This window comes from Phycodurus eques, chromosome 17, assembly GCF_024500275.1.
Source record: "Phycodurus eques isolate BA_2022a chromosome 17, UOR_Pequ_1.1, whole genome shotgun sequence".
Taxonomy (NCBI): Eukaryota; Metazoa; Chordata; class Actinopteri; order Syngnathiformes; family Syngnathidae; genus Phycodurus; species Phycodurus eques.
Window position 1 is genome coordinate 12,921,515 of NC_084541.1, and position 27,465 is coordinate 12,948,979.

General features: G+C 41.2%; 2 protein-coding genes across 2 annotated transcripts; one reads left to right on the forward strand and one right to left on the reverse strand.

Annotated features, from left to right (window-relative positions):
• Nucleotides 1-63: 63 nt before the first annotated feature.
• slc47a1 (solute carrier family 47 member 1) lies at nucleotides 64-17,701 on the forward strand. The gene is made up of 17 exons (XM_061702291.1): nucleotides 64-307; nucleotides 4,509-4,610; nucleotides 5,365-5,433; nucleotides 5,496-5,644; nucleotides 7,590-7,632; nucleotides 9,813-9,857; nucleotides 11,202-11,299; nucleotides 12,479-12,576; nucleotides 12,650-12,763; nucleotides 13,779-13,846; nucleotides 13,934-14,042; nucleotides 14,635-14,710; nucleotides 14,786-14,855; nucleotides 15,327-15,459; nucleotides 15,544-15,638; nucleotides 16,045-16,107; nucleotides 16,175-17,701. The coding sequence occupies exons 1-17, from the start codon at nucleotides 134-136 to the stop codon at nucleotides 16,457-16,459; spliced, it is 1,791 nt and encodes a 596-aa protein (XP_061558275.1). The 5' UTR covers nucleotides 64-133; the 3' UTR covers nucleotides 16,460-17,701.
• Nucleotides 17,702-17,844: 143 nt separating this feature from the next.
• LOC133416089 (multidrug and toxin extrusion protein 1-like) lies at nucleotides 17,845-25,926 on the reverse strand. Its single transcript, XM_061702736.1, has 16 exons — nucleotides 25,849-25,926; nucleotides 24,936-25,037; nucleotides 24,799-24,867; nucleotides 23,559-23,707; nucleotides 21,682-21,724; nucleotides 21,563-21,607; nucleotides 21,374-21,471; nucleotides 20,606-20,703; nucleotides 20,322-20,503; nucleotides 19,324-19,432; nucleotides 19,169-19,244; nucleotides 19,010-19,079; nucleotides 18,805-18,937; nucleotides 18,628-18,722; nucleotides 18,270-18,333; nucleotides 17,845-18,035 (listed from the first exon to the last, which is right to left on the reverse strand). Exons 1-16 carry the CDS (start codon nucleotides 25,924-25,926, stop codon nucleotides 17,845-17,847), a joined length of 1,602 nt encoding a protein of 533 aa, XP_061558720.1.
• Nucleotides 25,927-27,465: the final 1,539 nt, after the last annotated feature.

Genomic DNA, 27,465 nt, shown 5'->3' on the forward strand with positions numbered 1-27,465 from the left:
GAAACCCCACATGACTTTTCTTTAGCAATGCCTTCTCTGCCTTCCCTCGGGGGCCTCCCTCCAGTCCTTCCATCAGTAAATGTCAACTGTGTGACTCTGGTCCCGAGCGCCACTTTTTCTTTTGGTGGTCACCATGGACAAGCCGGCTCCCGAGCCCCAAGTCGGAGGCCCCCCGGTGGGACCGGAGACCCCGACTGCCGGAGATGTGCCCCAGGTGGGAATGGTTGCTAAGCTTTTGGGGTGCCGTTGGCTGCCTCCGGTCTACAGGGAGGAGCTCTATGAGGTGTTGAAGCTCATGGGACCCCTGGTGAGTAAAGTGATGGAGGTGTGTCTGGTAAAATAGTACAACTGTCAGCAAAAAAATAAAATAAAATACAAATAAATAATGATACAATGATAGTATAATATTTTGAGGCATCAATAAAATGTTTAAAAAATAATTATAATATACTGTGGATTTTATTAGCTAATCATCAAAATAAAAAATATATAGATGGAAATATAATTAAAATGTAATAGTTTGTGGCAGTAAAAAAAATATATTTTAAAATATAACAATATTTAAAATATTTAAAAAATAATATAAAATAAAAAATTTGACAAAAAATAATTGGAATATACTTTACTGTGGATTACCTAATTATCAAAACATTAGAATGTAAATATAATAAAAAATGTCATATTTTGTGGCATCAATAAAATATGTTCCCAAAATAATTGTAATATACTGAATTGTACTTGGTAATCAGCAAAATAAAAAATAAAATGAAAATATAATATTTTGTGGCACCAATAAAATGTTTGAAAATTATTTTTGAAATATACTGGGGATTTTACCACCTAATTATCGAAATATTAGAATGTAAATATAATAAATATGTAATATTTTGTGGCATCAATAAAATATTTTCCCAAAATAATTGTAATATACTGAATTGTACGGCGGAACGGTGGATGACTGGTTAGAGCGTCTGCCTCACAGTTCTGAGGTCCGGGGTTCAATCCCCGGACCCGCCTGTGTGGAGTTTGCATGTTCTCCCTGTGCCTGTGTGGGTTTTCTCCGGGCCCTCTGGTTTCCTCCCTCATCGCAAAAACATGCATGGTAGCTTGATTGAAGACTCTAAATTGCCCCTAGGTGTGAATGTGTGCGCGAATGGTTGTTTGTTTATACTTGCTAATCATCAAAATATAAAACAAAAATGAAATGAAAATATATATTATATATTATATATAATATATATATATTGTGGCACCATTAAAATGTTTGAAAAAAATAATTGAAATATACTGGGGGCTTTACTCGCAATTTATAAAAAAAATGGAAATAAAATAAACAATAAAGAAAATATGAACATGGAATATGACAATCTAATATTTTGCAGCATGAAAACATATTAGTTTTAACATACTGAGATTTCTCGTCACTCTTAGTGAAATAAAAAACTATTTGCATATCTGTTGTTGACCAATACGGGCCACTCATGTGCTTGAGTAGCATCTGCACCATTTGCACAATTTACATTGTCCCAGCTTATCGCACTACTAGTCACTTTAAACTGCATAAATTTCTTGAAGTCTGTGCCCTTTGCACAATGTTCATTGCACCGGACTATTGTTCTATTAGTCATTTCAAACTGCTCTGATTGCTACAGGACTCTGCATCATTTTGCAAAAAAATTATAATAATAAATTGTACCGGCATTACCAGATTACTGGTAAACTTTTATTGCTCAGTGACTCTGTTTTTTATGTCTTTATGTCTCAAAAGTACGAGTACTGTTTTTGTACGAGAGCGGAGACCAGAGACAAATTCCTTGTTTGTTTGTTTTTTACATACTTGGCAAATAAAGATGATTCTGATTCTGATAATAATGAACATTTTCTATTCAGAATCAGAATCATCTTTATTTGCCAACTATGTCCAAAAAACACACAAGGAATTTGTCTCCGCGTAGTTGGAGCGGCTCTAGTACGACAACAGACAGTTAATTGACAGAGAACACCTTTGAGACATAAAGACAATGAGAAAAACAGTCACTGAGCCATAAAGGGTGGCTAGATATCTGGTGTTGCTGGTACAATTTTTTATTTCAAATTTTTTTTGACAATTGTGCAAAAAGAGTCCTCCAGCACTTAGAGCAGTTTGCATCACTTATATAGCAATAGTCCGGTGCAATGACCATTGTGCAAAGGGCGCCGAGACTTCAAGGAGTGTATGCAAGTTTAAAGTGACTAGTGGCGCGATAATCTGGGACAATGTTGATTGTGCAAATGTTGCAGATACTCCTCAATCAGTGTGCAAGTGGTGCAGATGCTACTCTGGCATGAGTGGCCAGTATTGGTCAACAACACATATGCAAATAGTGCAGCGTGGCGAGACTACTACAGTGAGTGCACGAGTAATGTATAATTGGCCTGACAGAAATGTGACAACAAACTCAAGACAAAAAAAATTGGCAGCATGTTGCAATGGAATTGTAGCTTAGCTGTTTAAGAAGTTGATGGCAAGAGGGAAGAAGCTGTTGGAATGTCTGCTAGTTCTAGTTTGCATTGATCGGTAGCGCCTACCTGAGGGAAGGAGCTGGAAGAGCTGGTGACCGTGATTTGGAGGGTCCGAGAGGATTTTGCACACTCTTGTCTTAGTTCTGGCAGCCTGCAAGTCCTCAAGGGCTGGTAGGGGGGTACTGACAATCCTGTCAGCAGTTTTGATTGTCGGTTGCAGTCGGAGTTTGTCCTTTTTTGTAGCAGCACCAAACCAGACTGTGATGGAAGAACACAGGACTGATTCGATGACCGCTGTGTAGAACTGCCTCAGCAGCTCCTGTGGCAGGCCGTGCTTCCTCAGAAGCCGCAGGAAGTACATCCTCTGCTGGGCCTTTTTGAGGATGGAGTTGATGTTGATCGCCCACTTCAGGTCCTGAGAGACTGTAATTCCCAGGAACAGGTCTCGATGGTTGACACAAGGCAGCTGGACAGCGTGAGGGGCAGCTGTGGCGAAGGATGCCTCCTGAAGTCCACGATCGCGATTCCATTATAATGATAGTATATAATGAAGTATCCACCCTTTTTAAAAAAAAAAAAAAAAAAAAGTAAGATACTTTGGCTGTAGCTGCTGAGCAGAAAATAATAATAATAATTAAAAAAATATTTTTTCTATTTCAATTTTATGTCAATATTGTTCACATTTAAAATAAGCGGCACGGTGGACGACTGGTTAGCACATCTGCCTCACAGTTCTGGGGACCGGTGTTCAATCCCCGGCCCCCGCCTGTGTGGACTTTGCATGTTCTCCCCGTGCCTGCGTGGGTTTTCTCCGGGCACTCCGGTTTCCTCCCACATCCCAAAAACATGCATGCTAGGTTAATTGAAGACTCTAAATTGCCCTTAAGTGTGAATGTGTGCGCAAATGGTTGTTTGTTTATATGTGCCCCGCGATTGGCTGGCGACCAGTTCAGGGTGTACTACTCCTCTCGCCCGAAGATAGGTGGGATAGGCTCCAGCACGCCCACCAGCCTTGTGAGGATAAAGCGGTACAGGAAATGGATAGATGGATGGATGGATTTAAAATAATTGTAATACAAGATAGTATGATTAAGGTCACATGAAGCATTTTTCTGTAATATACTGGATATTATTTAATTATTTATTTATTTTAAATGTAATTATATACTTATCCAGCGGCACGGTGACCAACTGGTTAAAGCGTCTGCCCCACAGTTCTGAGGTCCGGGGTTCAATCCCCGGCCCCGCCTGTGTGGAGTTTGCATGTTCTCCCCGTGCCTGTGTGGGTTTTCTCCGGGCACTCCGGTTTCCTCCCACATCCAAAAACATGCATGCTAGGTTGATTGAAGACTCTAAATTGCCCGTAGGTGTGAATGTGCTCCCGCGACTCTTTGTGAGGATAAGTGCCTCAGAAAATGGATGGATGGATAGTTATCCAATGGCAATAACCTTGGTGACTTGTGCCTCATTTTTTCTTCTTCAAATGTATCATCATCAATCCATCCATTTTCTTTACTGCTTATCCACACTAGGGTTGTGGGCTGCTGGAGCCTATCCCAGCTATCTTCGGGCAGGAGGCGGAGTACACCCTGATCCGGTCGCCAGCCAATCGCAGGGCACATAGAAATAAACAACCATTCGCGCTCACATTCACACCTTCGGGCAATTTAGAGTCTTCAATCAAACTACCACGCATGTTTTTGGGATGTGGGAGGAAACCGGCGTGCCCGGAGAAAACCCACACAGGCACGGGGAGAACATCCAAACTCCACACAGGCGGGGTCGGGATTTGAACCCCGGTCCCAAGAACTGTGAGGGAGATGTGCTAACCAGTCGTCCAACGTGCCATCAGTCATTTAATTTATTTTCAATTTAATTTTGATAATTATCTGATGTACCTTTTGTAACCTATGCCGTATTTGTTTTTCTCTTCTCTGTTATTTCTGTTACAACCTACCAACCTAGACAGTCCCAGGAATAAGACGAATCATTTAATTTGTCTCCAGCTGCTGTTCCACATCCTGAACTTCCTGCAGCCTCTCGTCATCTCCATCTTCTGCGGTCACATTGGCACCGCGGAGCTGGCCGGATACGCGCTGGCGTCTGCGGTATTATTATTATTATTATTATTATTATTCATGTGTCAAATTCTTGAGCTGAGATTGAAACCTGGAACTTTTGCATTTGGGACAGCTGTGCGATCCAAACACCACACCTTACAGTATAATCAAGGGGAAATTCAATCCAATCAAATTAGAGATGGCTGTCTGCTGCTGACTGACAGTCTTCCAACAATAATTTCTGTCATGAGACGAGAGCTGCTAAGCCGGAAATCCAAAGAAGGAAAAGATTGAGTGACTGTGAGGCAAGCTAATGCAATAGTAGAACTGATGCTAATGCCTGTTTCTCAGTATTCACTTACTGTGAGAACACAGGGTGAAAGCCTGTTTCTCAGGATCCACTTTTTTAGATCACAAAAGCATTTGTGTGAATGACTCCTGCAGCATTTACTTATTGTGAGAACACAGTTAGCATGAATGCCTTTCTCCCTCTCAGCGTTCACCTTTTTAGGACACGGAAGCATTAGTGTGAAAGCCTGTCTCTCAGAATTTCCTTTTTTTTTTTTTTTTTTTTTTTTTAGGACAGAGTAGCATTTGTGTTTGCGTGAATGTTCGTATCTCATCATTCATCGTTTTTTTTTTTTTTTTTTTTAGAGCACAACATATTGGTGTGAACAGTTGTTTCTCAGCATTCACACAAAACATAGCATAACTATCGATGGATGAGTCACAGCATGGTGACAATCATTTTTTGGACATTTTGTGAATGCTTGACTCACAGCATTGGTTTCTCTTGTCCCAGATCATCAACGTGAGCACCACGGTGATCGTGCAGGGCCTCACCATGGCTTGTGACACGCTCATCTCTCAGGTGAGGTCACTTCCGGTGTTTTCCGAGCAACCTTCCCCGTATTAACGCTCGTCTCCCGGCAGACGTACGGCAGCAAGAACCTGGAGCGCGTGGGCGTCATCCTGCAGAGGAGTTCGCTCATCCTTCTGCTCTTCTGCTTGCCCTGCTGGGCCGTGCTCATCAACGCCCACCACCTGCTGCTCCTCATGCACCAGGACCACCACGTTGCCAGGTGACCAAAGCCGGCATGAATATTACGGCGTACATTTTTCTTTTGTGATTTAACTTAATCATTGCCATGTAAACGAACTGTATTGGTATATAATGTAGACTGATTATCGGTCAGGCCGATATTCGGCATCTTGACGCATAACGGCATCCTTAATTTTTTATTTTAACTAAATAAATATATTATATATATATATATAATATATATATATATATATATATATATATATATATATATATATATATATCAATTATGTTTTAATAATAATTTATTTAGTTGAAATTTGAGTTTCAATTTATATATACATTTATTTAGTTCAAATTCACAATTATTTATTTAGTTCAAATTTCAGTTAACTTTGTAAGAGATACTGCTGACCCTGGGAACTCCCTGCACTTTTTGTTTATGTTTGAAACAAAGATAAGTGAAAGACTAACATATCGGTTCTATTGAAATTTTGGAAAACTTTATTGACTGTGGAAATCTATAGGGAGCTATTTATCCGTCTGAGTTTTCATATAACTTTATAAGACAAGCGGCTGAGCCTTGGAGCTCCCTGCACTTTTTGTCACAAAAAAAAAAAATATTGTCTTAGATTAAAAAAACAAAAAAATGTTGCAAATATGAAAAGATGTTTGATAAACATATGCTTAAAGGCATTTAAACAAAGTATTGGAGGTTTTATCAATCAAAATTTTGGCACCCAAATTTTCCCTTGAGCTTCAAATACAATATATATCAGCTCCAAATATCTGTTATCCGCCTCCTTGAATACTAATAATCTCTTTAAAAACCAAAGACCAAGTCCGAAACCTTGGTGTTCTGATAGATTCCGCCCTGACTTTCAACAGTCATATCAAATCAATTACTAAAACTGCCTTCTACCAGCTGAAGAACATATCCAGAGTGAAGGCTTGCATGTGTCAAGCAGACCAGGAGAAGCTCATCCATGCTTTTATCTCAAGTAGACTTGACTATTGTAATGGTCTTCTGATTGGACTCCCTAAAAAGAGCATTAAACAGCTGTAGCTCATTCAGAATGCTGCAGCTCGGGTTCTGACCAGAACAAAGAGGTCAGAGCATATTACTCCAATTCTAAAGTCTTTATTTACACTGGCTTCCAGTCAGCTTCAGAATAGATTTTAAAGTTCTGCTACTGGTCTATAAATCACTCAACGGTTTAGGTCCTGAATACATGAATGAAATGCTAATGGCATATAAACCCAGTAGGGTTCTGAGATCGACAGACTCAGGTCAAATAGTGGAACACAGAGTCCAAAGCAAACATGGTGAAGCAGCATTTAGCTATTATGCTGCACACAAATGGAATAAGTTGCCAACAGAAGTGACGTCAGCCCCAAGTGTGAATGTCTTTAAAAATAAGTATATTCCCTGAGGAAATTGTGTTTCTTAACAGTGACCCGGCATGAATATTGCAGCGTTTACAGTCATTTTCACGTTTAACCTCCCCGTTTTTACATAGTCATCATGTAAACATATAAATATTGTTTCACTGTAAAGGCAGCTTTGAATAGTTTTTATCCTGAATAAATAAGCAGCCCCATTTAAAAAACAGCATTTTATGTTTACTTTATCTTTGTCTGGTATGTATTTACGTGTTTGATGATATTAAACATTAAAGTGGGTAAACTATGAAAAAAAAACAATCAAACAAACAAAAACAAAAATAATTTTTTAAGGCACTGTACACTGATGAAATTTAGGCATTGGTTCTCTTTACAACGATGGATCGGTGCACATACTTGAGTATTTCCAGTGGTAGGCGTCCAAAGGGGGCAAATGCTGTTTTTCTGAGAAGTGGCCCCTATTCACGAATGTCTCACTGAATGTTTTAAATTGGAGTTTTTTTATAAACAGCTATCAGCCCACTATTACGCTCTTATTTCCCTCCCATTAAACAAATTCCATTAACCTCTTTTGCTAACAGAATCGCGCAGCTCTACATGATGGCCTTCCTCCCGGCCGTTCCAGTAAGTTTCTTACAAGACATCTGATTGACCATGTGCTATCTCGCCAGTGATGTTTTTATTTCCTTATTGTTTAATCCGGTGTTAAAACACAAATATATTATAAAGTGGGTACGGAAAGTAGTCAGACCCCTTTACATTTTTCACTCTTTGTTTTATTGCAGCCATTTGCTAAAATCATTTAAGTTATTTTTTTCCCCCCTCATGAAAGTATATATTGACAGTAAAAAAAAAGGAAATATTTGTTGAAATATTTGCAGATTTAATAAAAAGGAAAAGCTGAAATATCACACAGCCATAAGTATTCAGACCATGTGCTGTGACACTCATATTTAACTTGGGTGCTGCCCATTTCTTCTGATCATCATTCTATACCTTCATTGGAGTCCAGCTGTGTTTGATTATACTGATTGGACTTGATTAGGAAAGCCACACCCATGTCTATATAAGACCTTACAGCTCACAGTGCATGTCAGAGCAAATGAGAATCATGAGGTCAAAGGAACTGTCTGAAGAGCTCAGAGACAGAATTGTGGCAAGGCACAGATCTGCCGAAGGTTACAAACAAATTCTGCTGCACTTAAGGTTCCTTAGAGCACAGTGGCCTCCATAATCTTTAAATGGAAGACGTTTGGGACGACCAGAACCCTTCCTAGAGCTGGCCGAGCTGGTAACTGAGCAATCAGGAGAAAAGAGCCTCAGTGAGCGAGGTAAAGAAGAACCCAAAGATCACTGTGGCTGAGGTTCAGAGATGGAGTCAGGAGATGGGAGAAAGTTCTAGAAAGTCAACCATCACTGCAGCCCTCCACCAGTCGGAGCTTTATGGGAGAGTGGCTTGACGGAAGCCTCTCCTTAGTGCAAGACACATGAAAGCCTGCATGGAGTTTGTTAAAAAAAACACCTGAAGGACTCAAAGATGGTGAGAAATAAGATTCTCTGGTCTGTTGAGACCAACATAGAAATTGTTAGCCTTAATTCTAACTGGCATGTGTGGAGAAAACCAGGCACTGCTCATCACCTGTCCAATTCAGTCCCAACAGTGAAGCATGGTGGTGGCAGCATCTTGCTGTTGGGGTGTTTTTCAGCTGCAGGGACAGGACGACTGGTTGCAATCGAAGGAAAGATGAATGCGGCCAAGTACAGGGTTATCCTGGACGAAAACCTTCTCCAGAGTGCTCAGGTCTTCAGACTGGGCCGAAGGTTCACCTTCCAACAAGACAATGAGCCTAAGCACACAGCTAAAATAACAAAGGAGTGGCTTCAGAACAACTCCGTGACTGTTCTTGAATGGCTGACTTGATGGCTGACTTAAACCCAATTGAGCATCTCTGGAAAGACCTGAAAATGGCTGCTCACCAATGTTCACCAGCCAACCTGACAGAACTGGAAAGGATCTGCAAGGATGAATGGCAGAGGATCCCCAAATCCAGAAAAACTTGTTACATCATTCCCAAAAAGACTCATGGCTGTATTAGCTCATAAGGGCGCTTCTACTAAATACTGAGCAAAGGGTCTGAATACTTATGGCTGTGTGATATTTCAGTTTTTCTTTTTTGATAAATCTGCAAAGATTTCAACAATTATGTTTTTTTCTGTCAATATTGGGTGCTGTGTGTACATTAATGAGGAAAAAACTGAACTTAAATGATTTTAGCAAATGGTTGCAATATAACAAAGAGTCAAAATTGTAAGGGGATCTGAATACTTTCCGTATCCACTGTAATATCAGGAGATTGCATGGAAGTCTAAAAGTCAATCTGACCATTTTTCTCGAAACGTGAAAATGCCCAGGAAGGACACATTATGTGCCAATCATGCACTGGCAGTGTTTTTGTCTATTTGTTGTGTTAGCAGGAGCCAAATTTTGATGAGTATTTCCAGCTCCACAAAGCTTCACAGAAACCAATCTAGCAATCACTTGTATACAAAATGGAGATTTTGAGAAATTAAATGTATACATCACTTATCCATCCATCCGTCCATCCATCCATCCATCCATCCATCCATCCATCCATCCATCTTCTTTCTGGACACACAAATCAATTTTACCAAGCTAATGCTAAAATAAATAAAACTTACCCATAAAAGCTCTCGTCACATTAAGTCTTCAAGGGTGAGTAGTTTTACATTATTGCAGATTAATTTATGTAATTTTACAGTTGTTCTTGTGTTTGTGTGCACAGTCTACGTTCCTGCATCAGCTGCAGGTGGCCTACCTGCAAAATCAGGTAAGTCCATCTGATCATCAAACAAATTCTAAAACGTAAAACATTTTCAGAATAAACATTACATTTTCATTCAAAATACAATATAGCAATTTGTATTATATACTATTACAACGCTATTACATTTTTTTATCATTATTATTACATATTTATTTCAACTATATTTTGTTTCTTAGTACACAAAAAATATTTTTTTCTATAAAACAGGACCAATAATGTAAGAAAAATATGAGATTACAATTACATAAAAATAGGTTGTTTTTAGTACATTAGAATATTTCTTTACTATAAAATGAAACATTTTGAAATTAAAATTGAAAATATGACACAAATAGTTTGTTTTTTGTACAAAAAATATGTTTTACTATAAAATAATAGCAATTAATTGTAGAAATTATGACACCACTAAATTTGTAATAATCATTACTAAATATAAATTGATTGAAACAATATTTCGTTTTCTACTACAACAATTTATTATACAAATACATCCATGATCACGGATCGTGTCGAATAGACACAATATGATGTCACTTTGGGCGATACCTTTTCTCTGAATGGTCAGCCACGGAAGGGCTGACGGCATGTCGATATTTGTTGTTTACTAGCATACTAATGAATTCAGCTAAATGAGATGTCGTGTGCTCTTACTTCATGTCTGTTGTCAAACATAAAGCAGAGAAGCATAAGTTGTGTATTTAAAACAACCAAACACGTTGCCTGAGTAGTGGGCCGCGAGCTTAATGCTAAAGTATAATGGGAAATACCATTGACATGCTAACAGTTAGCTTTGATATTTCCGGTTTTAGAATGAATATTTGAACACAAATGGTGGAGCAACACACATAGACAGATAATATAAATATACATACAGGCATATATTCTATATCCTCTGCGAAGGACTGAGTTACTTACAGATGGAGCAGAAGAAGAAGTATTCTTCTTCTTCGTTTGTGTCTCCATGACAGTCGTATTATACTGCCTCCCAGTGGCCAAGGCGGGCACACCAGAAGGAGCAGCACAATAAATTGAATTGCAGCATTAAATTATGATGAATTTACTGCGTAATTCTTTACATTCTATTTAAGTATGTTTTTACGCTACATTTTTATAAGGTGCAATATTATCGAGTGCTAATTTTCTTAATTAAAATATGCAGTATAACAATGTTTGTTGTGTTTTGGGGGAAGCCTAAAACGGCATTTCCATTCATATCAATGGGAAAAGTGTTTTGAGTTACAAGCGTGGTCACGGAACAAATTAAACTCATAGACATATTGCATTTGAATTGGATCTGGGTGTACCTGATGGTGAGGCCCTTGAGCGTATGTCTTTTTCCTCCACCAGGGCATCATCCTGCCTCAGATGTACACAGCAGCGTTGGCCAACCTTTTCAATTTGGGGGCCAACTACGTCTTGATCGTCAGCCTCAAGATGGGCGTCGTGTGAGTGTGTTCAATGACCTTTCACATTGATGACAAATATGCGATCTGGATTGGATCTGGATTGAATTTGGTGTGCCATCAAAGCTTGTGCCCCTGCATGCATAGGATTTTTAAGGATTTCAATCACGTCATCACTGAGTGGGTTTTACATATGTTATTAATATAAAACAACACAAATGTATGTTATAAATTATTACAGCATCATTAATGTTTTGTTTATAATTATTGTGTGCTGTATTTTCACTATTTAACAAATATTTTATTTTCCCCAAAACTTTCAGAAAATTATCAAATTAAAATATAAAAACTATTAAAATAGTATATAGAAAATCAATTTATACTATCAAATAATAGGAATTTATATTCAAATATTATATTTTCTAATACTCATTAAATGTTTGAATATTTAATCATACATATTTATTCTATCCATATTGTTTACAGTATAATTTTGTTGTAATAACAAATATTTAAAAATATTTTTTACATAAAACACAACAATAAAAATATTGATCAAATATTTCATGTATATATTTATATTTTTATAAATAATATAAATTAAATATAAAGAATTATTACATCTTTTCCTATTTTTATATAACAATTAAATTGCAATCTTTTTTTCAATTCCAGTTTTACTATAAATAAATACTTTTAAAAAAATACTCTTGGTAATATATTTTGTAATAATACAGTGGTGGCGGCACGGTGGGCGACTGGTTAGAGTGCCTGCCTCGCAGTTCTGAGGACCGGGGTTCAATCCCCGGCCCCGCCTGTGTGGAGTTTGCATGTTCTCCCCGTGCCTGCGTGGGTTTTCTCCGGGCACTCCGGTTTCCTCCCGCATCCCAAAAACATGCATGGTAGGTTATTTGAAGACTCTAAATTGCCCGTAGGTGTGAATGTGAGTGCAAATTGTTGTTTGTTTATGTGTGCCCTGCGATTGGTTGGCAACCAGTTGTGGGTGTACCCCGCCTCCTGCCCGATGATAGCTGGAATAGGCTCCAGCGCTCCCGCGACCCTTGTGAGGAGAAGCGGTTCAGAAAATGGGATGGATGGATGGATGGATAATACAGTGGTGAAGAAAATGGCAAAACAAAACTAAAAAATAAAAAATAAATAAAACCTGGGAAGGCGGACATCTGCCTGGACCAATATTACTAACTGCTTGTTTTTGTGTAGCGGTTCGGCCGTGGCCAACAGTCTGGCTCAGGTGGCCATCTGCCTGCTACTCTACGCCTACATCCGATGGAAGAAGCTCCACAGGCACACGTGGGGAGGTGAGGCCTTCGCCACGATGCGTTTGCTGACCACGCGTGTGTCGTTAAGCTAAGCGTCATGTGTTGTGGCCAGGCTGGTCCACCGAGTGTCTGCAGGACTGGGGCTCCTTCATGAGGCTGGCGGTGCCCAGTATCTTCATGGTGTGCTTTGAGTGGTGGATCTGGGAGATTGGAGGCTTCCTTGCAGGTTAGTTTGCTCATTTTTCATCGTGTCACAAAAGCGTTGAGAAAAAACTATATCATGAAACTGTGTAAGGATCATATTAGGTTTTCACAATACATCTTTCAAAATCGAACACACCAGTTCCATAAGGTCACAAATCAGTGAAAAATGGGACAAACCTATGAGATGATACATTACTGCATATGTTTAAGTGACATATCAGGTTTCATCATATCATCAATCAGTCAAAGCGTAACAAAGATCAATTTTAATGAGGAGATTGCATAAGTAATAAAATTTAGTTTCATAAGGTCACAAATCACTCAAAATTAAGAGTATTTTTTAAGACTGTAGAAACACTATATCAAGTTTCATAATGTCATAAATCATTCAATGTTAAGAAAGGCTAGATCATTGTTTATTATACTGTATATGTTCGAGTACCATATCAGAGGTTTAATAATGCCATAAATCAGTCAAAAATGAACAAAGTGATATCATTTTGTGAGTGATATAATGCCATAAATGGGTGAAAATTGAACAGAGATATCATTTTGTTTATTAATTCTATATAAGTGCCAAATCTGGTTTCACAATGTCATGAATGACTCAGAATTGAACAGATCGGCTTCCATAATGTCACAAATCAGTCAAAATTGAACAAAGCTGACACTGTAGGTAGACACTGTACGTAAAAGTACAATATTGGGTTTCATAATGTCACAAATTACTCGGAATTTAGCATAACAGTTTCCCTAGTGTCCAAATATCCTTTTTGTTTATGATACTTTATCAGGTTTCATAATGTCGATAAAAAGAGACAATTTAACAGAGAGATATTTGTTTGGATACTTACGTCATACATCATAAAAAGATATCGTATTTGATTGTGATACTGAATAAGCATCATAACTTCCATAACGTCATGAATCCATGAACAGTGAACCATGAAATATCATGGCATTTTTGGTTTTATAATGTCATAAATCAGTCAAAATGACCATATCAGGTTTAATTGGCGTGAACTTTCTGTCGCCAGGTGTGCTGGGCGAGGCGGATCTTGCGGCCCAGCACGTGATGGTGGAGATATCCGCCATTACGTACATGGTTGGTTGGTACCTACTCCTTCCTTACTTAACATCTCAGCGTTCAATTGAGGATCGTGCTAATAAACCTCGTCGGGGATCCCTGCAGTTTCCGCTGGGCATCCAAACAGCTGCCTGCGTTCGTGTGGGCAACGCCCTGGGAGCAGGAGACACCGCCAGAGCCATCCTCTCATGTAAAGTAGCGCTGGTCCTATCAGGTGTGAACACAACACATACACATATGTAGGGGCAGAATCCTAAACCAGGTTTAGTGCAGATCTGATCCAGATTCTTTATGGTCAATATTGCTCCTTAGAGTTATTAAAAACATACAAAATTTGGTAAAATTTTAAATTTAATCGGATCCATATTTTTGGGGGGACTGATATTATTCTACTGTTTTTTTTATTTTTGCGGGGGTATGAATATGTAGGGTAACAAATATTTATGTAGGGTCAGAAGCTGTAATCAAGACAGACTCAATCCAGATCTGATCCAGATTTTTTACATGAGGGATTGTTCGAGGATGGTTCTAAAAAAATGTGGGGGGAAAAAACTCAGTTTGTCATTGATTATGATAAAATGTTAATAAAACTGACTATACTTTGCAAACTAGTGTCATCTGGTTTGATTTGGATCTGATCTAGATTGTTCTGGGATGGTTTTATTAAAGAGAAACTAATTACGTCATTTAAGGTTGCCGCTAACACATTTTAATAAAATTTACTGTGTACGTAGCATCACAAAATTGAATCCAACCAGGTTTAATCCAGATCTGATCCTGATTGTGGATTTAAAAACATGCTACAGGACTGCTGGCCGTGCCCCAGGGTATCGTAATTGTCAGCACCAAGTCCGTCCTGGGCTACGTTTTCACGTCAGACGAGTGAGTTTTACTCTACATTCCCAAATATCCAAATTCACGCATCCCGTTACTGAGTATGCTCCCCCTTTTTTTCAGAAACATAGTTGCCATGGTGTCCGAGAACCTCACCATCTACACATTCCTGCAGTTTTTTGACTCAATCCTAGTACGTTTGGAAGAATTTCACGCTTTTGCTTGCTTGTTGCTTGGCAGAATTTGTGAGGCAAAATCATACACGCTCACAGGCCCCTGAGAAACTAGACACATGTACTCACCCAAAGTAATTTTACCACCAAATCTCTACTCTATATTAAATACAAACTATCAGCAGCATTTTCACGTCACATTTTTGATCATTTGTTGTTAGGCAGAATTAATGGGGCACAATCGTTCAGGCCCCACAAGCCAGTGGAAATGAGACAAATTTATCCAGACACATTCACATTGCTACTAAATAACTCCTCCGTATTAAATGTAAAATATCAAAAGAATTCCCTCATCACGTCATATTTGCTAAGACACATTGCGAGGCAGACTTCATGGGGCGCAATCCTTCGTGCCCCATTGGCACACATTCATTTTGTTATTGAATCACTCCTCTGTATTAAATATAACTTACCCTCGTATTGCCGCTCAGTGTGTGTGCTCCGGAATTCTGGTCGGCTGCGGAATGCAGAAGATCGCCGCTGCGTCCAACCTGGTGAGCTACTACTGCATCGGCCTGCCAATAGGGGTCGCCCTCATGTTTGCCGCCCGCCTCCGAATATTCGGTACAATGTCAATCTTCTCACTAAAATTTCATATTTTGACAACATTTTTTAATGCAGTGTATATTCTGTACGTGTCCTCACCAGGCTTGTGGCTGGGTCTCCTGACGTGTGTATGCCTTGAGGCGTCTTTCTTCCTCATTCTTATTTTCAAGCTCAACTGGAAAAAAGTCACCAAGGAGGTAGAAAAATGGAGAAAACCATCAGAGCACTTACCAGGCGCTAAAAACCTCTCGGAAGGCGTAAAAACATAAATTGTTAACAGAATTATCTGGTCACGTCAGATGTTTGCTTGGTCCCTTGTTGCTAGACAAATTTCATGGGGCGCAATCATTTGTGCCCCACAAGCCGAAATGAAACAGGTGTCTCTGCACAAATTAATAAACATGAATGAATGAATCACTATGAATGCACATGAATGAATCATTATGACACCACTAAATTTGTAATAATCACTGATTATCACTGAATCGTAACTCTCTAATAAATATAAAATATATATGTACATACTGGGTTGTTGTATGAAAAACATCAGTACAATAAAAATGTAAACCACTACCTGATGGATTTTTATGATCTTTTGGTCAGGCTGAGAAGCGAGCTGGGAAGAAAGTTCTGGTGCTGAACGAAGTGACGTTGTGCGACCGCTCGGTGAGTGGACGCTTGCGTGATGTTCGCAGAGTGATTGCCAGCTTTGGTGAATATTGACGTGTTGCAGGTGGACGGCCAGGAAGCTTCAAAGAGTCAGGATCGGGAGGCCAAGGACAAACCGGGGAAGTGGCTCTCCGCCACGCAGCTCGTCTTGCGGAGGGGCTTTGCCCTCTTGGCGGCGGTCATCACGCTCGCGGTGGGCGTTGCCGTTCACCTCGCCTTTCCCGTTCCGGAAATCTCGATGTCCAACTCAGTGAACTTTACCAAAATCTGGACCAATGCGTCCACGGACACGCCCTCGACTTGGGCGGAACCAACTCCCATGGACCTCTCAATACGCAGCGTTTTTTAAAATTATTATTATGAAACTAAATCGTTGCACACTAACCTTTCCATACTAAACTACTCTTTTACTGTAAATGATTTGTTCATGTTTTTGTTTTACTTATTAATATTACTTGTGGAGGCGTGTTGCTAGGCAGACTTCACAGGGCTCAGTAATCTCTGCACCGTAAGAAAAACAACAAGCAGAGCCATGTGGATTAATTTAGCCACTAACTACTAAACCCGTCTGTATTCCATCCATCCATCCTTCTTCGCCCATCCAAGGTTGAGTCTACTCTGTATTCATTATGTTTGCTGGGTCACTTGTTGCTGGACAGATTTCATGGGGCACAATCATTTGTGCCCCAGATGCCAAACGAGACGTGTACTCGCAGATTAATTTTGTCAACGAATAACTAAAATATGCAGCACGGTGAATGACTGGTTAGAGCGTCTGCCCCACAGTTCTGAGGACTGGGGTTCAATCCCCGGCCCCGCCTGTGTGGAGTTTGCATGTTCAAATTTGGTAGGCATGTCTATAAAGAGTAGACCCACAAAAAAGTCTCAAGAAGCCATGCCCCAAAAGACATGTTTACCACACTGTCAAGAAGAACTGTTTCCACGAGTTGTGTGCAACAACACGCAGACATGCACACACCCTTGCTGGTGTTAATGGCAGCACAGCGTGACACCGATTGCGGTTTTCATACAGGAAATCTCGGGCAAACTCAGCGAGGCGCCTGAGCCGACGTCGCCCGTTGTGATGAGTGACGGAAGCAGAGGTGATTCCAGGTTGATTTGGAATGCACTCTACACTTGTGTGCACCAGTGTTGACACCTTTATCCTGCGAGCTGGTGTTTAACACAAAAATATGTTTTTATTCCTTTAATTCAACCTTTTAAATCTTTTTTAGCTAGCTACGTTCTTCCAAGGATTTTCCCAAAGGATTTTGGTGAAAATCCAACATTAACAAAATCAAAATAACAACTTGCTCATGTTAGCCAGAAATGCTAACACCATGTGATGAAAACTAACAACGCTCGCAATTTAGCATTACTCATCTGTCATATCTGAGTACATGCAGTCTAAATTTTGTGGTGATGGGTGAATTCTCTCAGAGTATGTTTGAGTACAGTACGATGCCTGGAAATAGTGAAAAATGGTACTTTCAAATGAAAGTTTTTCTACGTGCTGTCCTGATAAACATGCGGCACAAAAGAGGAATGAATATTTATTACCTTGCGATTACAAAAATAAGAAGCCAATAAAAGGAAGCAATTATGTTGGTTTGCACGTGTCATACTCTCGAAGCACATAACCAGAAAGTGGAGTTGAAACACATCTTCCATGCAGATGTACTGTACGCGCTACAGTGAAACTGAGTGTTGCAGGACGGCCATTTTGGCTCCCAATCAGTCCAATTGCAGCGTGACCAGCAGCTCGCTGACAAACACTCCGGCGGCGAGCGTGGCGACCATGACAAGTACTGCTAGGCCGTGGCGTAATACTAGTTGCCGGATTGACAGCGGGACCTTTTCGTCCGACCCGGATTGTTCCGGACTCAAAGGATTGGATGCAGGGGTACTCATCTGCTGTTCACATGCTGGGAGAGAGAGAGTTTTAACGTGTTGTTGTTGTTGTTGTCTCAAGAAGCCATTCCCCAAAAGACACAGCATTCTTTGTCTTGTGTCAGGTGTTTCATTTCACACACCCCTGTCCCAACATTGCGGATTTGCCTTAAACACAGCCACCAGTCGTCCCGCCTCTGTTAGAGCGTTGATACTACCTCAGAAGCTGGAAAAATATTTGAAAATACTTTTGTTCCAGGCAGATTTACCTGTGTTGTCTATGACAAATATCTTGTCTTGTTGTCTAACATGGACTCCAGCGCGGAGCAGCGCCTGCATACCAAAAGAGAACGGTATTGACTTTGAATGATCACTTATTGAGGAGCAAGAACCCTCTTGATTTTGGAATATATCCACCCAAAAATGGATAAGATAGCTTTGGTCAGACTGTTGGTATACGTAGTCCTGACACCTCTAGAGCATTCGCAGACAATTTGAGTGGATATTGTTTGGCAGCAAGATTCATTTTGAATGTTGCCAATCACTCATTTGAGAGCAAGAACCCTATTGATTTGGAGCCCTGATGATATCAACCGTAGGTACATAAATATCGGCATGTCTGCTCACCTCCACCGTGGCTTTTTTCCAGTTGAGCTTGCACAAATAGACGGTGTAGAAGAGTGCTTGCAGGACCACGCAAACGAGGAAACCCGCCCACAGTCCTGTCGAAAATGATGATACTCTGCATCGGTTTGATAGAAAACTAGCGAATTGTATCCACAAAGTCAGAAACATTTCCCTCACCGAAGATGCCCATGTTGACGGGTAACATGAGTGACACTCCGATGGGGAAGCCCACCATGTAGTAGCCCACCAAGCTGCACGCCGCGCCCACCATTTGCTTCCCAGCACCCCGGACGATTCCTCCCATCACGGCCTAGGGGGCGCAAGTGGTGAAAAAAACAACAACAAAAAAACACTCTGAGGATGCCGTCGTTGTCGCTCTTACTGCCAAGGAGTCAGCCACGTGGCTGACGCTGTACATCTTTAAAACATTTGCCACCTTTGCCACGATGTCCCTGTGGTGCAGACGGGAGCAAGGGGTTGTGGGTAATGACATCACAGAACATTGACAAAGGTGAGGATGCATTAAACACATGGAGCTTACTTGTCTGTGGTGAAAATGTAAGCGATGACGTTGCGGGATATGGCAAGGAATGCTCCAGTGAAGCACGAGACCACCACTAGAGTGAGAAGAACATCGACAACAAGGTGATGCAAGGTGAACATTTTATTGTTGTTTTTAAAGTGTGTGGGACGTACGCGCACAGGTGACGGACACCTTCCCGCAGAGCTTGGCCCGCTCAGTGTTCCCGGCTCCAAGAGCGTTCCCCACGCAAATGCTGGCTGCTATGGAGAAGCCCGTCGGGAACTACGGGAAGCATATTGTCCAGAAAATACAACACCTTCTGTAAATGGTGTCCCAAAAATCACTACACGCTTCCTTTCTTTCCATTTCATTTCAGGTGTCATTCGGACAGACGTGAGACCATTAGCATTTGACAGTTTAGGATTTGCAGTTTTCTGTGAGCAGATTATTTCTTTGCCCATGCTTTTTCCAAATTGCCACCTGGCAAGAAGTTTTTCTGTCCCAGACTACAATTTAGCGCGAGTTTGAGAAGCTTTATGATTATCCATGTCAAGCTTCTCAAAACAGGATATGTACTTGACAAAAAAACTAACTACCACGACTGATGAAAACACTGAACTGCTAGAGCAGGCATTTGCGCAACATCAGGGAAAGTCTATCAGAGGGCTCATGAAAATGATAAAACAGTACCGACTTCAGGTTGTGGAGCATCATAATCTTCCACTTGAAGTCTTTGAACATACTGAAGTCAGTACGGGTAAAGCTTTATCACTCTCCGACGCATTCGCTGAATCGAGCTTTCGGCGAGTCTGAGTTCCAGATCAAATGTTCTTGGCTTTGCACAAATGCCTGCTCTAAGAGTTGGATGTTTTCATTAGTGGTGGTATGAGTAGGTCCTCAGCTGTATGGTTTGTCAAGATCAGATCCTGTTTTGAGAAGCATACCATGAATGGCGTAAATTGTACTCTACGGCCTTAAAGACTAGCGCTGGACTGCAGTCGGGGACAGAAAAGGTTTTAAGCAATTTTACAACACTGCCCCAATGTCAATTGGGCGAGGGAATAATATAATTTCAAAAACTGCCAAGCCTAAGATTTCAAATGCTGAAGGCCTCGATATCATAGTCATGCTACGATGTCACACTATGATGTCATAACAGGCCCCGCCGTACCATAAAGACCATGACGGCCAGCTGGTACAGGATGGACTCGGCTCCCAGCTCCACCTCGCTGATCAAACCCGCCAGGAAGCTGGCGATCTCGTAGAGCCACCACTCCAGACACATCATCAGCATGCTGGGCACCGCCAGACGCAGGAAGGGACCCCACTCACGCAAGCTGTCCAGCGACCAACCTGAAATCGCCTCAATTCAGTCAAACAGTGAAGTGTTGTTATGCTATTGAATTACATATATTTATACCAAAAAAAAATACCCCAAACGCAGCTCTGACTCACCGTCCCACGTGGCTTTGTGAAGACCCCTGGCGTTCATGTACACGAACAAAAACACCATCAAGGAGTACTGCGAGATGGCGTTAGCGGCAGCCGATCCACTTTTATTTGAGAGACAACAATGAGAAAAGATAATAATTAAGCTGTACTCGTCCCGTATCGTTAAAGAATCCCCAGAAATGGCTAAAATTGCCCCAAAAGTGCCTCTTCAGAGCAAAATGGCATGGCTTCTTAACACTTTGTGGGTCTACTCATAATACAAAATTTCACACTTGAAATTGGGTTTGGGGGCTGAATTAAAAATAAAATGTTACCAAGGAATTGAGAGTCATCAAAGCATGCCAAAAAGGCCAGCTTGACCGAAAATGGCCCCCTTCTTGTGTCTTTTCAGGCATGGTTGCTCGAGACCTTTTGAGTGTTCATGGAGAGTCATCACATGTTGCCCCGCAAAAGACGGCTTTGAGCCAAATTGTCCAACTTGCTGTGTGTCTTTTCGGCCATGACTTTGTGAGAGACATTTTTGTGCATTTACCGCATGACTCCCAAATGTCAAGTTTGTTGTTAAAACTGGCTTTGGGGTTTGAGTTTTCCTCAAATGTTGCCGTTTCATGCTGAGTTATCAAAAATTCACCGTGATGCTGCTCAGCAAAACCGGCCGTGTATTCATTTACTATTCATGTGCTCATTAACTCAACAATACTATTCATGTACTCATTAACTCAACAATCCACATGCCTTTGAAGCACACATGCATGCATGTACTGTACTCACGCCACCCCCAGCTCCAACACTCCCAGGAAGACGTAGTTGATGATTGCATTGAAAACGTTGCAGGCGGCTCCGGATATCACCTGAGGCCACATGATGCCCTGCGAGAGGTAGCATTCATTCATTTGTTTATTGATTGACAGGCGCACAAAAGCCACACGCCCCCCCGGTAGATGACACGATGAGTCGCACCTGATTCTGAAGATACCTCCCCTGCAGCTGGTACATGAAGGCAGCCTGCAAAGACGTGTTAATGACATGAATAATGTTCATTCGCCGTGTACAAAAGCGTCTTTTGTGGGCGCACTCACGGGTAAAGCCGGCATGAAGATGTTGACGTAGAGCTGAGAGAGCCTTCAAGACGAATAAAGTAGAATCTTAAATATTCACACAGACGTCAAGCATGAATGCACATGCTGAGAAACGAAGACGTCTCTATTTGTTTTTGAACAAAGACGCGATCCCTGGATATCGTGCAAGTATGCAGTTGATTTTTTTTTGTCCTTATCTTGTCAGCTTGCCCTTGAAAAAAATTCTAGATTACAAAAATGTATTATTATATGCATTCATGCAGCAATTATGCTATAAAAATAAATTATAATAGTCAGGATATATATATATATATATATTATATTTTAATTGCAATTTCAATTTTTAAGGAGAAAGGTACAATTATTAAAAATGCTTGCCACTCAGTAATAATAGAATAAAAAATAGAAATTCCCAAAAAGAAAATAACAGCAATACAAAAAGTAATACATTTTTAAATTTAAAACTGCTTTTTAATTTTAATTAGTTAAAAGAAAAAATTACACTCAAAATACCGTATTTTGCCAAACCAACTTTTTCTAGTATTTGGGATGTAATAGTCTCTATGGTGCCTCAGTAAACATGCAAAATATGAAATCATCCACGCATCCCTGAGGTCCAGATGTTTTTCTCCCAAGAGGCCTGAAATCGGTCACTGATGGTGTAGTGGTGCACTCGCCTGACTTTGGTGCGGGCAGCGTGGGTTCAGTTCCCACTCAGTGACGGTGTGAATGTGAGTGCGAACGGTCGTCCGTGTCTATATGTGCCCTGCGACTGACTGGCGACCAGTTCAGGGTGTAGTCCGCCTTTCGCCCGAAGTCAGCTAGAAAGGCTCCAGCGCCTCGTGACCCTAACCAGGATAAGCGGTGTTGAAAATGGATGGAATGGATGGAGGCCTGGAATCAGGTCGCTCGAATTTCTCGAGCTTATTTATGTCACGAGTGAAGATCTCCCCCTTCCTTTTCCACTCCTGAGGCAGCGCTGTAAACATAACAAACGTGTGCTCTCACAAGTGGATCTTCTACACGGAGGCAACCAATTAGACGAAAGGGGGCGGTCTTAGCCAAATGTGGACAAAGTGGATAGAAAACTGCGTCAAACAGAAGTAGCTGTCAGAAGTGCCTTTTCTGGACACTCGTATCACAAAAGCAAGGTGTGTTTTTTTTTTTTTTTTAAATGAAATTGACACTTTTATACTACATCCATGTCACTCTATGGAGGTCTAAATAGGCAAAATATGGGACCTTTAAAAAGTGGAAGGGGAATTACCAATACAAATTCTTGCCTTTTAGCATTCTCACAATAATAAGCAAAAGCATGAAAACAAACGGCGGAACGGTGGACGACTGGTTAGAGGGTCTGCCTCACAGTTCTGAGGACCCGGGTTCAATCCCCGGCCCCGCCTGTGTGGAGTTTGCATGTTCTCCCCGTGCCCGCGTGGGTTTTCTCCGGGCACTCCGGTTTCCTCCCACATCCCAAAAACATGCATGAATGGGAGACTCTAAAATTGGCCGTAGGTGTGAATGTGAATGTGAGTGCGAATGGTTGTTTGTTTCTATGTGCCCTGCGATTGGCTGGCAACCGGTTCAGGGTGTACCCCGCCTCCTGCCCGATGATAGCTGGGATAGGCTCCAGCACGCCCGTGACCCTAGTGAGGAGAAGCGGCTCAGAAAATGGAGGGATGGATGGGTGAAAATAAACAAAAAGAGAATACAGAGGAGAAAAACCTTTTCTTCAGCAATCACAAAATAATGATAATAATATTAGGGAGACAAAACAAACAATGAATAAATTAATAGATGACATTAAAAATAAATAAATTGCAAACAGGAATAAAAATGCATCACAAAAGCCCAAATAACAGAAGTGCTAGGGTCACCTGGCGATGTCGGTACTCTGGCCGACGGCCAGCAGGAGGGGCTGCGTGTTGAGCATTACGGCCCAGCAGGGGAAGCAGGACAGCAGCAGGATGAGGATCCCCCTCTGCAGGATCACGCCCACCAGCTTCAGGTTGCCGCCGCCGTACGTCTGACGGCGACACCGCGGAAAACGTGGATGGCGTCGACTCAAACGTCGGTCAAATGATAAAGTGCTACCTTGACTCACGAGTAAACCAAGCTCGTGAGTCACTTTACTTAAAAAACATTTCATTTGAATTTTACTAATAAAAACAGCACTCTATAATATTGTATTTCATTTAAAAAAAAAAAAAAAAGCATAGAGTAGCAACATCATTAAATAGATTGTAAAGAATTAAACCGTTTCTGCCACATTTTTTTGCCTCAGTTCAATGGACATTGCGCTGCTCCTTCTGATGTGGCGCTGTGGCCACCTGGGGGCAGTATAATATAGACATGCAAATATACACGGAGACGATCACAGATCCACGGTAAGGTGCAGTAATATCAATAGTTTTTTTTGCAGAGGATAAATACTATATGCCTTTACGTAGTTTAATAGTATTGTCTGTCTACATTTGTTGGGCCAACGTTTGTCTTCAAATATCTGTTGCTTAACACCGCAACACCAATGCTATTCATTAGCCTGTCTATGGTGTTTTTCATTGTTGGTAAATATTAAGCTAAACGGACTGTCAAAAGGCAAAGCTATGTGGTTGTTTTAAATACAAAACATGTAACTCTCTTTGTTTTATGTTTAGTTTGAAAGTAAGCTTTATCTGGAAGTGACAATAACAGCTTGAAGTGTCTTTTTTTGAAAAATGAAGTTCACTATTTGCTAAACTGCTGCTTTTCGTGAAGTGAGTTGAGTTGCTACCATACTGCGCTTGCATCTGAAAGTTTCGCTTGCAAGTCAGAGGAGGAAAAAAAAATAAAAAATCATCCGTATGACAGTTTGTATCTCGAAAAACCTGGAAGTCAGCTCGCTCGTATTTGAATGCACCACTGTATATAAAGTCACTATTCACCATTGAAATGAATGGAAATGCCATTAGTATGGTCTAGCCTCCCAAAAAACACCACAATCATTTGTTATGTGTTTTTAAATAAAGAAAAATAGCACTATAGTGTATAAGAAAATCTACCAAGCTATGGCTTGTAACTCAAAAAACCAATCACAATCAATCAATCACAGTAGCACTGTATAAAAAACGAGAATACCTGAGATATGAGCGTGTCACATGCTGACGCCAGGCCGCTGCCGATGGAAATGCCTGTGACGTTTATTACCTGAGGCAAAATGGCGGCATGAGTTCAACCCATGTGATAAAACTCTACCGTCAAAAAAGATCTCTTACTGCTATTGCTAAGGCCACACCGGCCAACTCTGTTTTTCCCAGATGGCCGCAGAACACCAGGCTGACGAAGCTGATCAGGAAGCTCATCAGCTGAGAAATGAACTGAAGAGACAACAACAACAACAAAAAATGTCAGTTTTGATTTTAAACATGGAGATTTAGGCCGCTACGTTTTCGATCGACAGTAATAGTCCGCTGTTGCCTTCAGGGGCAGTCTGACATCACAGCTTCCCTCTCTTCCCTTTTCTATGTATCTTTCGATCCATCCATCACTCAAAATCAGTACCTTTCCTGACCAAGCAGCTTAAAAGGTTCATAGTACACGTGTACTATTTTGACCTTTAACCTTATGCTGCGATTCAAAATCAAAAGATTTCTTGCTGTGGCGTGGCGGACCTTTCCCTGGATGTTTGACGATCGGTCCGGTAGACAAGAAGCCCTGTGCCTGTTAGCCTGAACCCAATTCAAAGCCATTAAATCGAATGTCCATTTTGAGTGCCTTCCAAATAAAAATGATGACATTCAAAATCAACAGGATTCTTGCGTCAACAAGACAACCACTGCTCAAGCCCTTAAATGGACAGTAGCCATTGGACGTCCAATTTTAGCTAGCCTTGGCCATCTTATGTCACATGATCGTTCAAAATCAACAGATTAATCAGGACGTCCGCCTCAAGACTCAAAATCAAATCGGTTCTTGCACCAACCGAACAACCAAATCAATTGTTTACTAGCAACACTCACTGTACATGACAGAGCGCGGAATGCGGCATGCGAGTTTTTCTGACTTGCGCGGCAGCTGCGTTGATGCTTGAACGCGACACAGAGAGCCACGTCATGGTCAGAAATTCTTTCACGGGCGTCCAGTACAAAACAACAAAAAATCCGCCACATGCTGCTTCACCAGACTCACCACCGGGCCAGCCAGCTTCAACAAGAGCAACGTTTCCCTCTTGTACGCCTCGGGCAGCCGCAGGGTGAAGCGCGTCATGGCGCGGCGGTGCGGCCGAGACCTGTCGACGCGACCCCGACAGGTCCATGCAGGAATGAACGCGACATGCCAGGATTATTGGATGTCAAGCTAGCTTCCAATCCATAACCAATTACCTGGATGATAATCAGTAACCCGGAAAGAATGTGCTCAGCAGAGGGAACCTAACAACTGCTGACACAAATGAAAAACATTTTCTTTTTTTTCTTTTTTTGGGTTTACAAAAGAAGTAGGTGACTGATTCACCACGAAAAGAAGAACACACTCACACACTCAGTAACACATGCAGTGCACGTGATAAGAAGCTGCTGGTTTGGACTTGATGGCCCCATTAGAACAAAAGCAAAAGATTTTGTGAAGCTGATAAGAGTGTGTCTTTATCTACAGTGAAACGAGTATTGTACCCACGTGGGATGCAAGGCTATTCGATCTGGAAGAAGCCAACACTGCAAAAGGAACATACTTTATGCAGGAGAGCTCAAAAGACAAATATACATTTTTTCAAATTCTTTGAACTGACCCTCAAAATTTAAGGATGGAGTCAGCATAGGATTAAGTTGGCATGACAAGAAACCTACTGATTTGGAATGAGTAAACAATCCATCACCAGGCGAGCTGAGATCAAAAGTAAACAAAACATCTTTTGGGTTGTTTTTATGGCTGACTTTTTTTCTTTTACAGGGATTCAAACTTTATCGGGGCAAAAACCCCGATTGATTTGAAACGATCAAACAAGATCTATGGTCAAGTTTGGATCAATTCAATTTTTTCAAATTTTTAATAAAAAAAATTAAAAAAACGTGGCGCATCAAACTTTAAGGATTTAGACGACAGGGCAGGAACACTACCGTTTTTGAACAATCAGTCACAAGATAAATCAACTCAATTGATTTGTTATTATTTATTTTTACACTTAACGGATTCACTTAATTCAAATTGAATTGTTTTGATTATTAATCTAATGCAATCACACTTTTAATTTATGATATTATTAAATTTAACTGACTATTGAAATGTAAGGATTACACAAGCAGGGCAAGAACAATTGATTTTTGAATGAGTTGGAAGGCAGTTTAAATCGGTCCCCCTCTCCTCCTTTTTGCGCTTTCCTCATGATTTTCTCCGCCGTACCTCAACACATTGCCCGTTTTGGACGCCGTCCCAACTGGCGGGCCCTCCCTTTAGATGGCGCTCTACGCCTCATTTGTGTCACCTCGCGACGGAGGACGATGAAGACGCCTCGCGTGGGCGTCACCCATCATCGGTGATGCCGCAAAGCCCACCGGGGTCCGCCGCTTCCCTTTCCATGGACGGCGTCATCGCGGGGCCGCCATGTGACGTGATGCCGCCCTTCCCCAGTAGGTGGGGGTGGGTTGCCCTGGGGTTTATTGGGTGGGGTTTGCGGGAGTGCTCATGGGGGGTTGATTGGCAGGTGTGCATCAGTGGGCAAATGAGATGTAATTGTTTTGAGTCAGAGCAGATTTGGTGGTGGGAGATAAGGGGGCCGGCGACAGCGTGATTAGGATCATGATGGGGTTT

Coding starts and splice junctions, on each gene's coding strand:
- LOC133416089 (XM_061702736.1), bottom strand. CDS start 25,926: ATGACGCGCTTCACCCTGCGGCTGCCCGAGGCGTACAAGAGGGAAACG. Junction 20,504..20,605: donor TCACAAAGCCACGTGGGACG/GTGAGTCAGAGC, acceptor AGGCGATTTCAG/GTTGGTCGCTGGACAGCTTG. Junction 18,334..18,627: donor GGAAAAAAGCCACGGTGGAG/GTGAGCAGACAT, acceptor TTTGGTATGCAG/GCGCTGCTCCGCGCTGGAGT.
- slc47a1 (XM_061702291.1), top strand. CDS start 134: ATGGACAAGCCGGCTCCCGAGCCCCAAGTCGGAGGCCCCCCGGTGGGA. Junction 308..4,508: donor TGAAGCTCATGGGACCCCTG/GTGAGTAAAGTG, acceptor ATTTGTCTCCAG/CTGCTGTTCCACATCCTGAA. Junction 14,711..14,785: donor TACGTTTTCACGTCAGACGA/GTGAGTTTTACT, acceptor CCTTTTTTTCAG/AAACATAGTTGCCATGGTGT.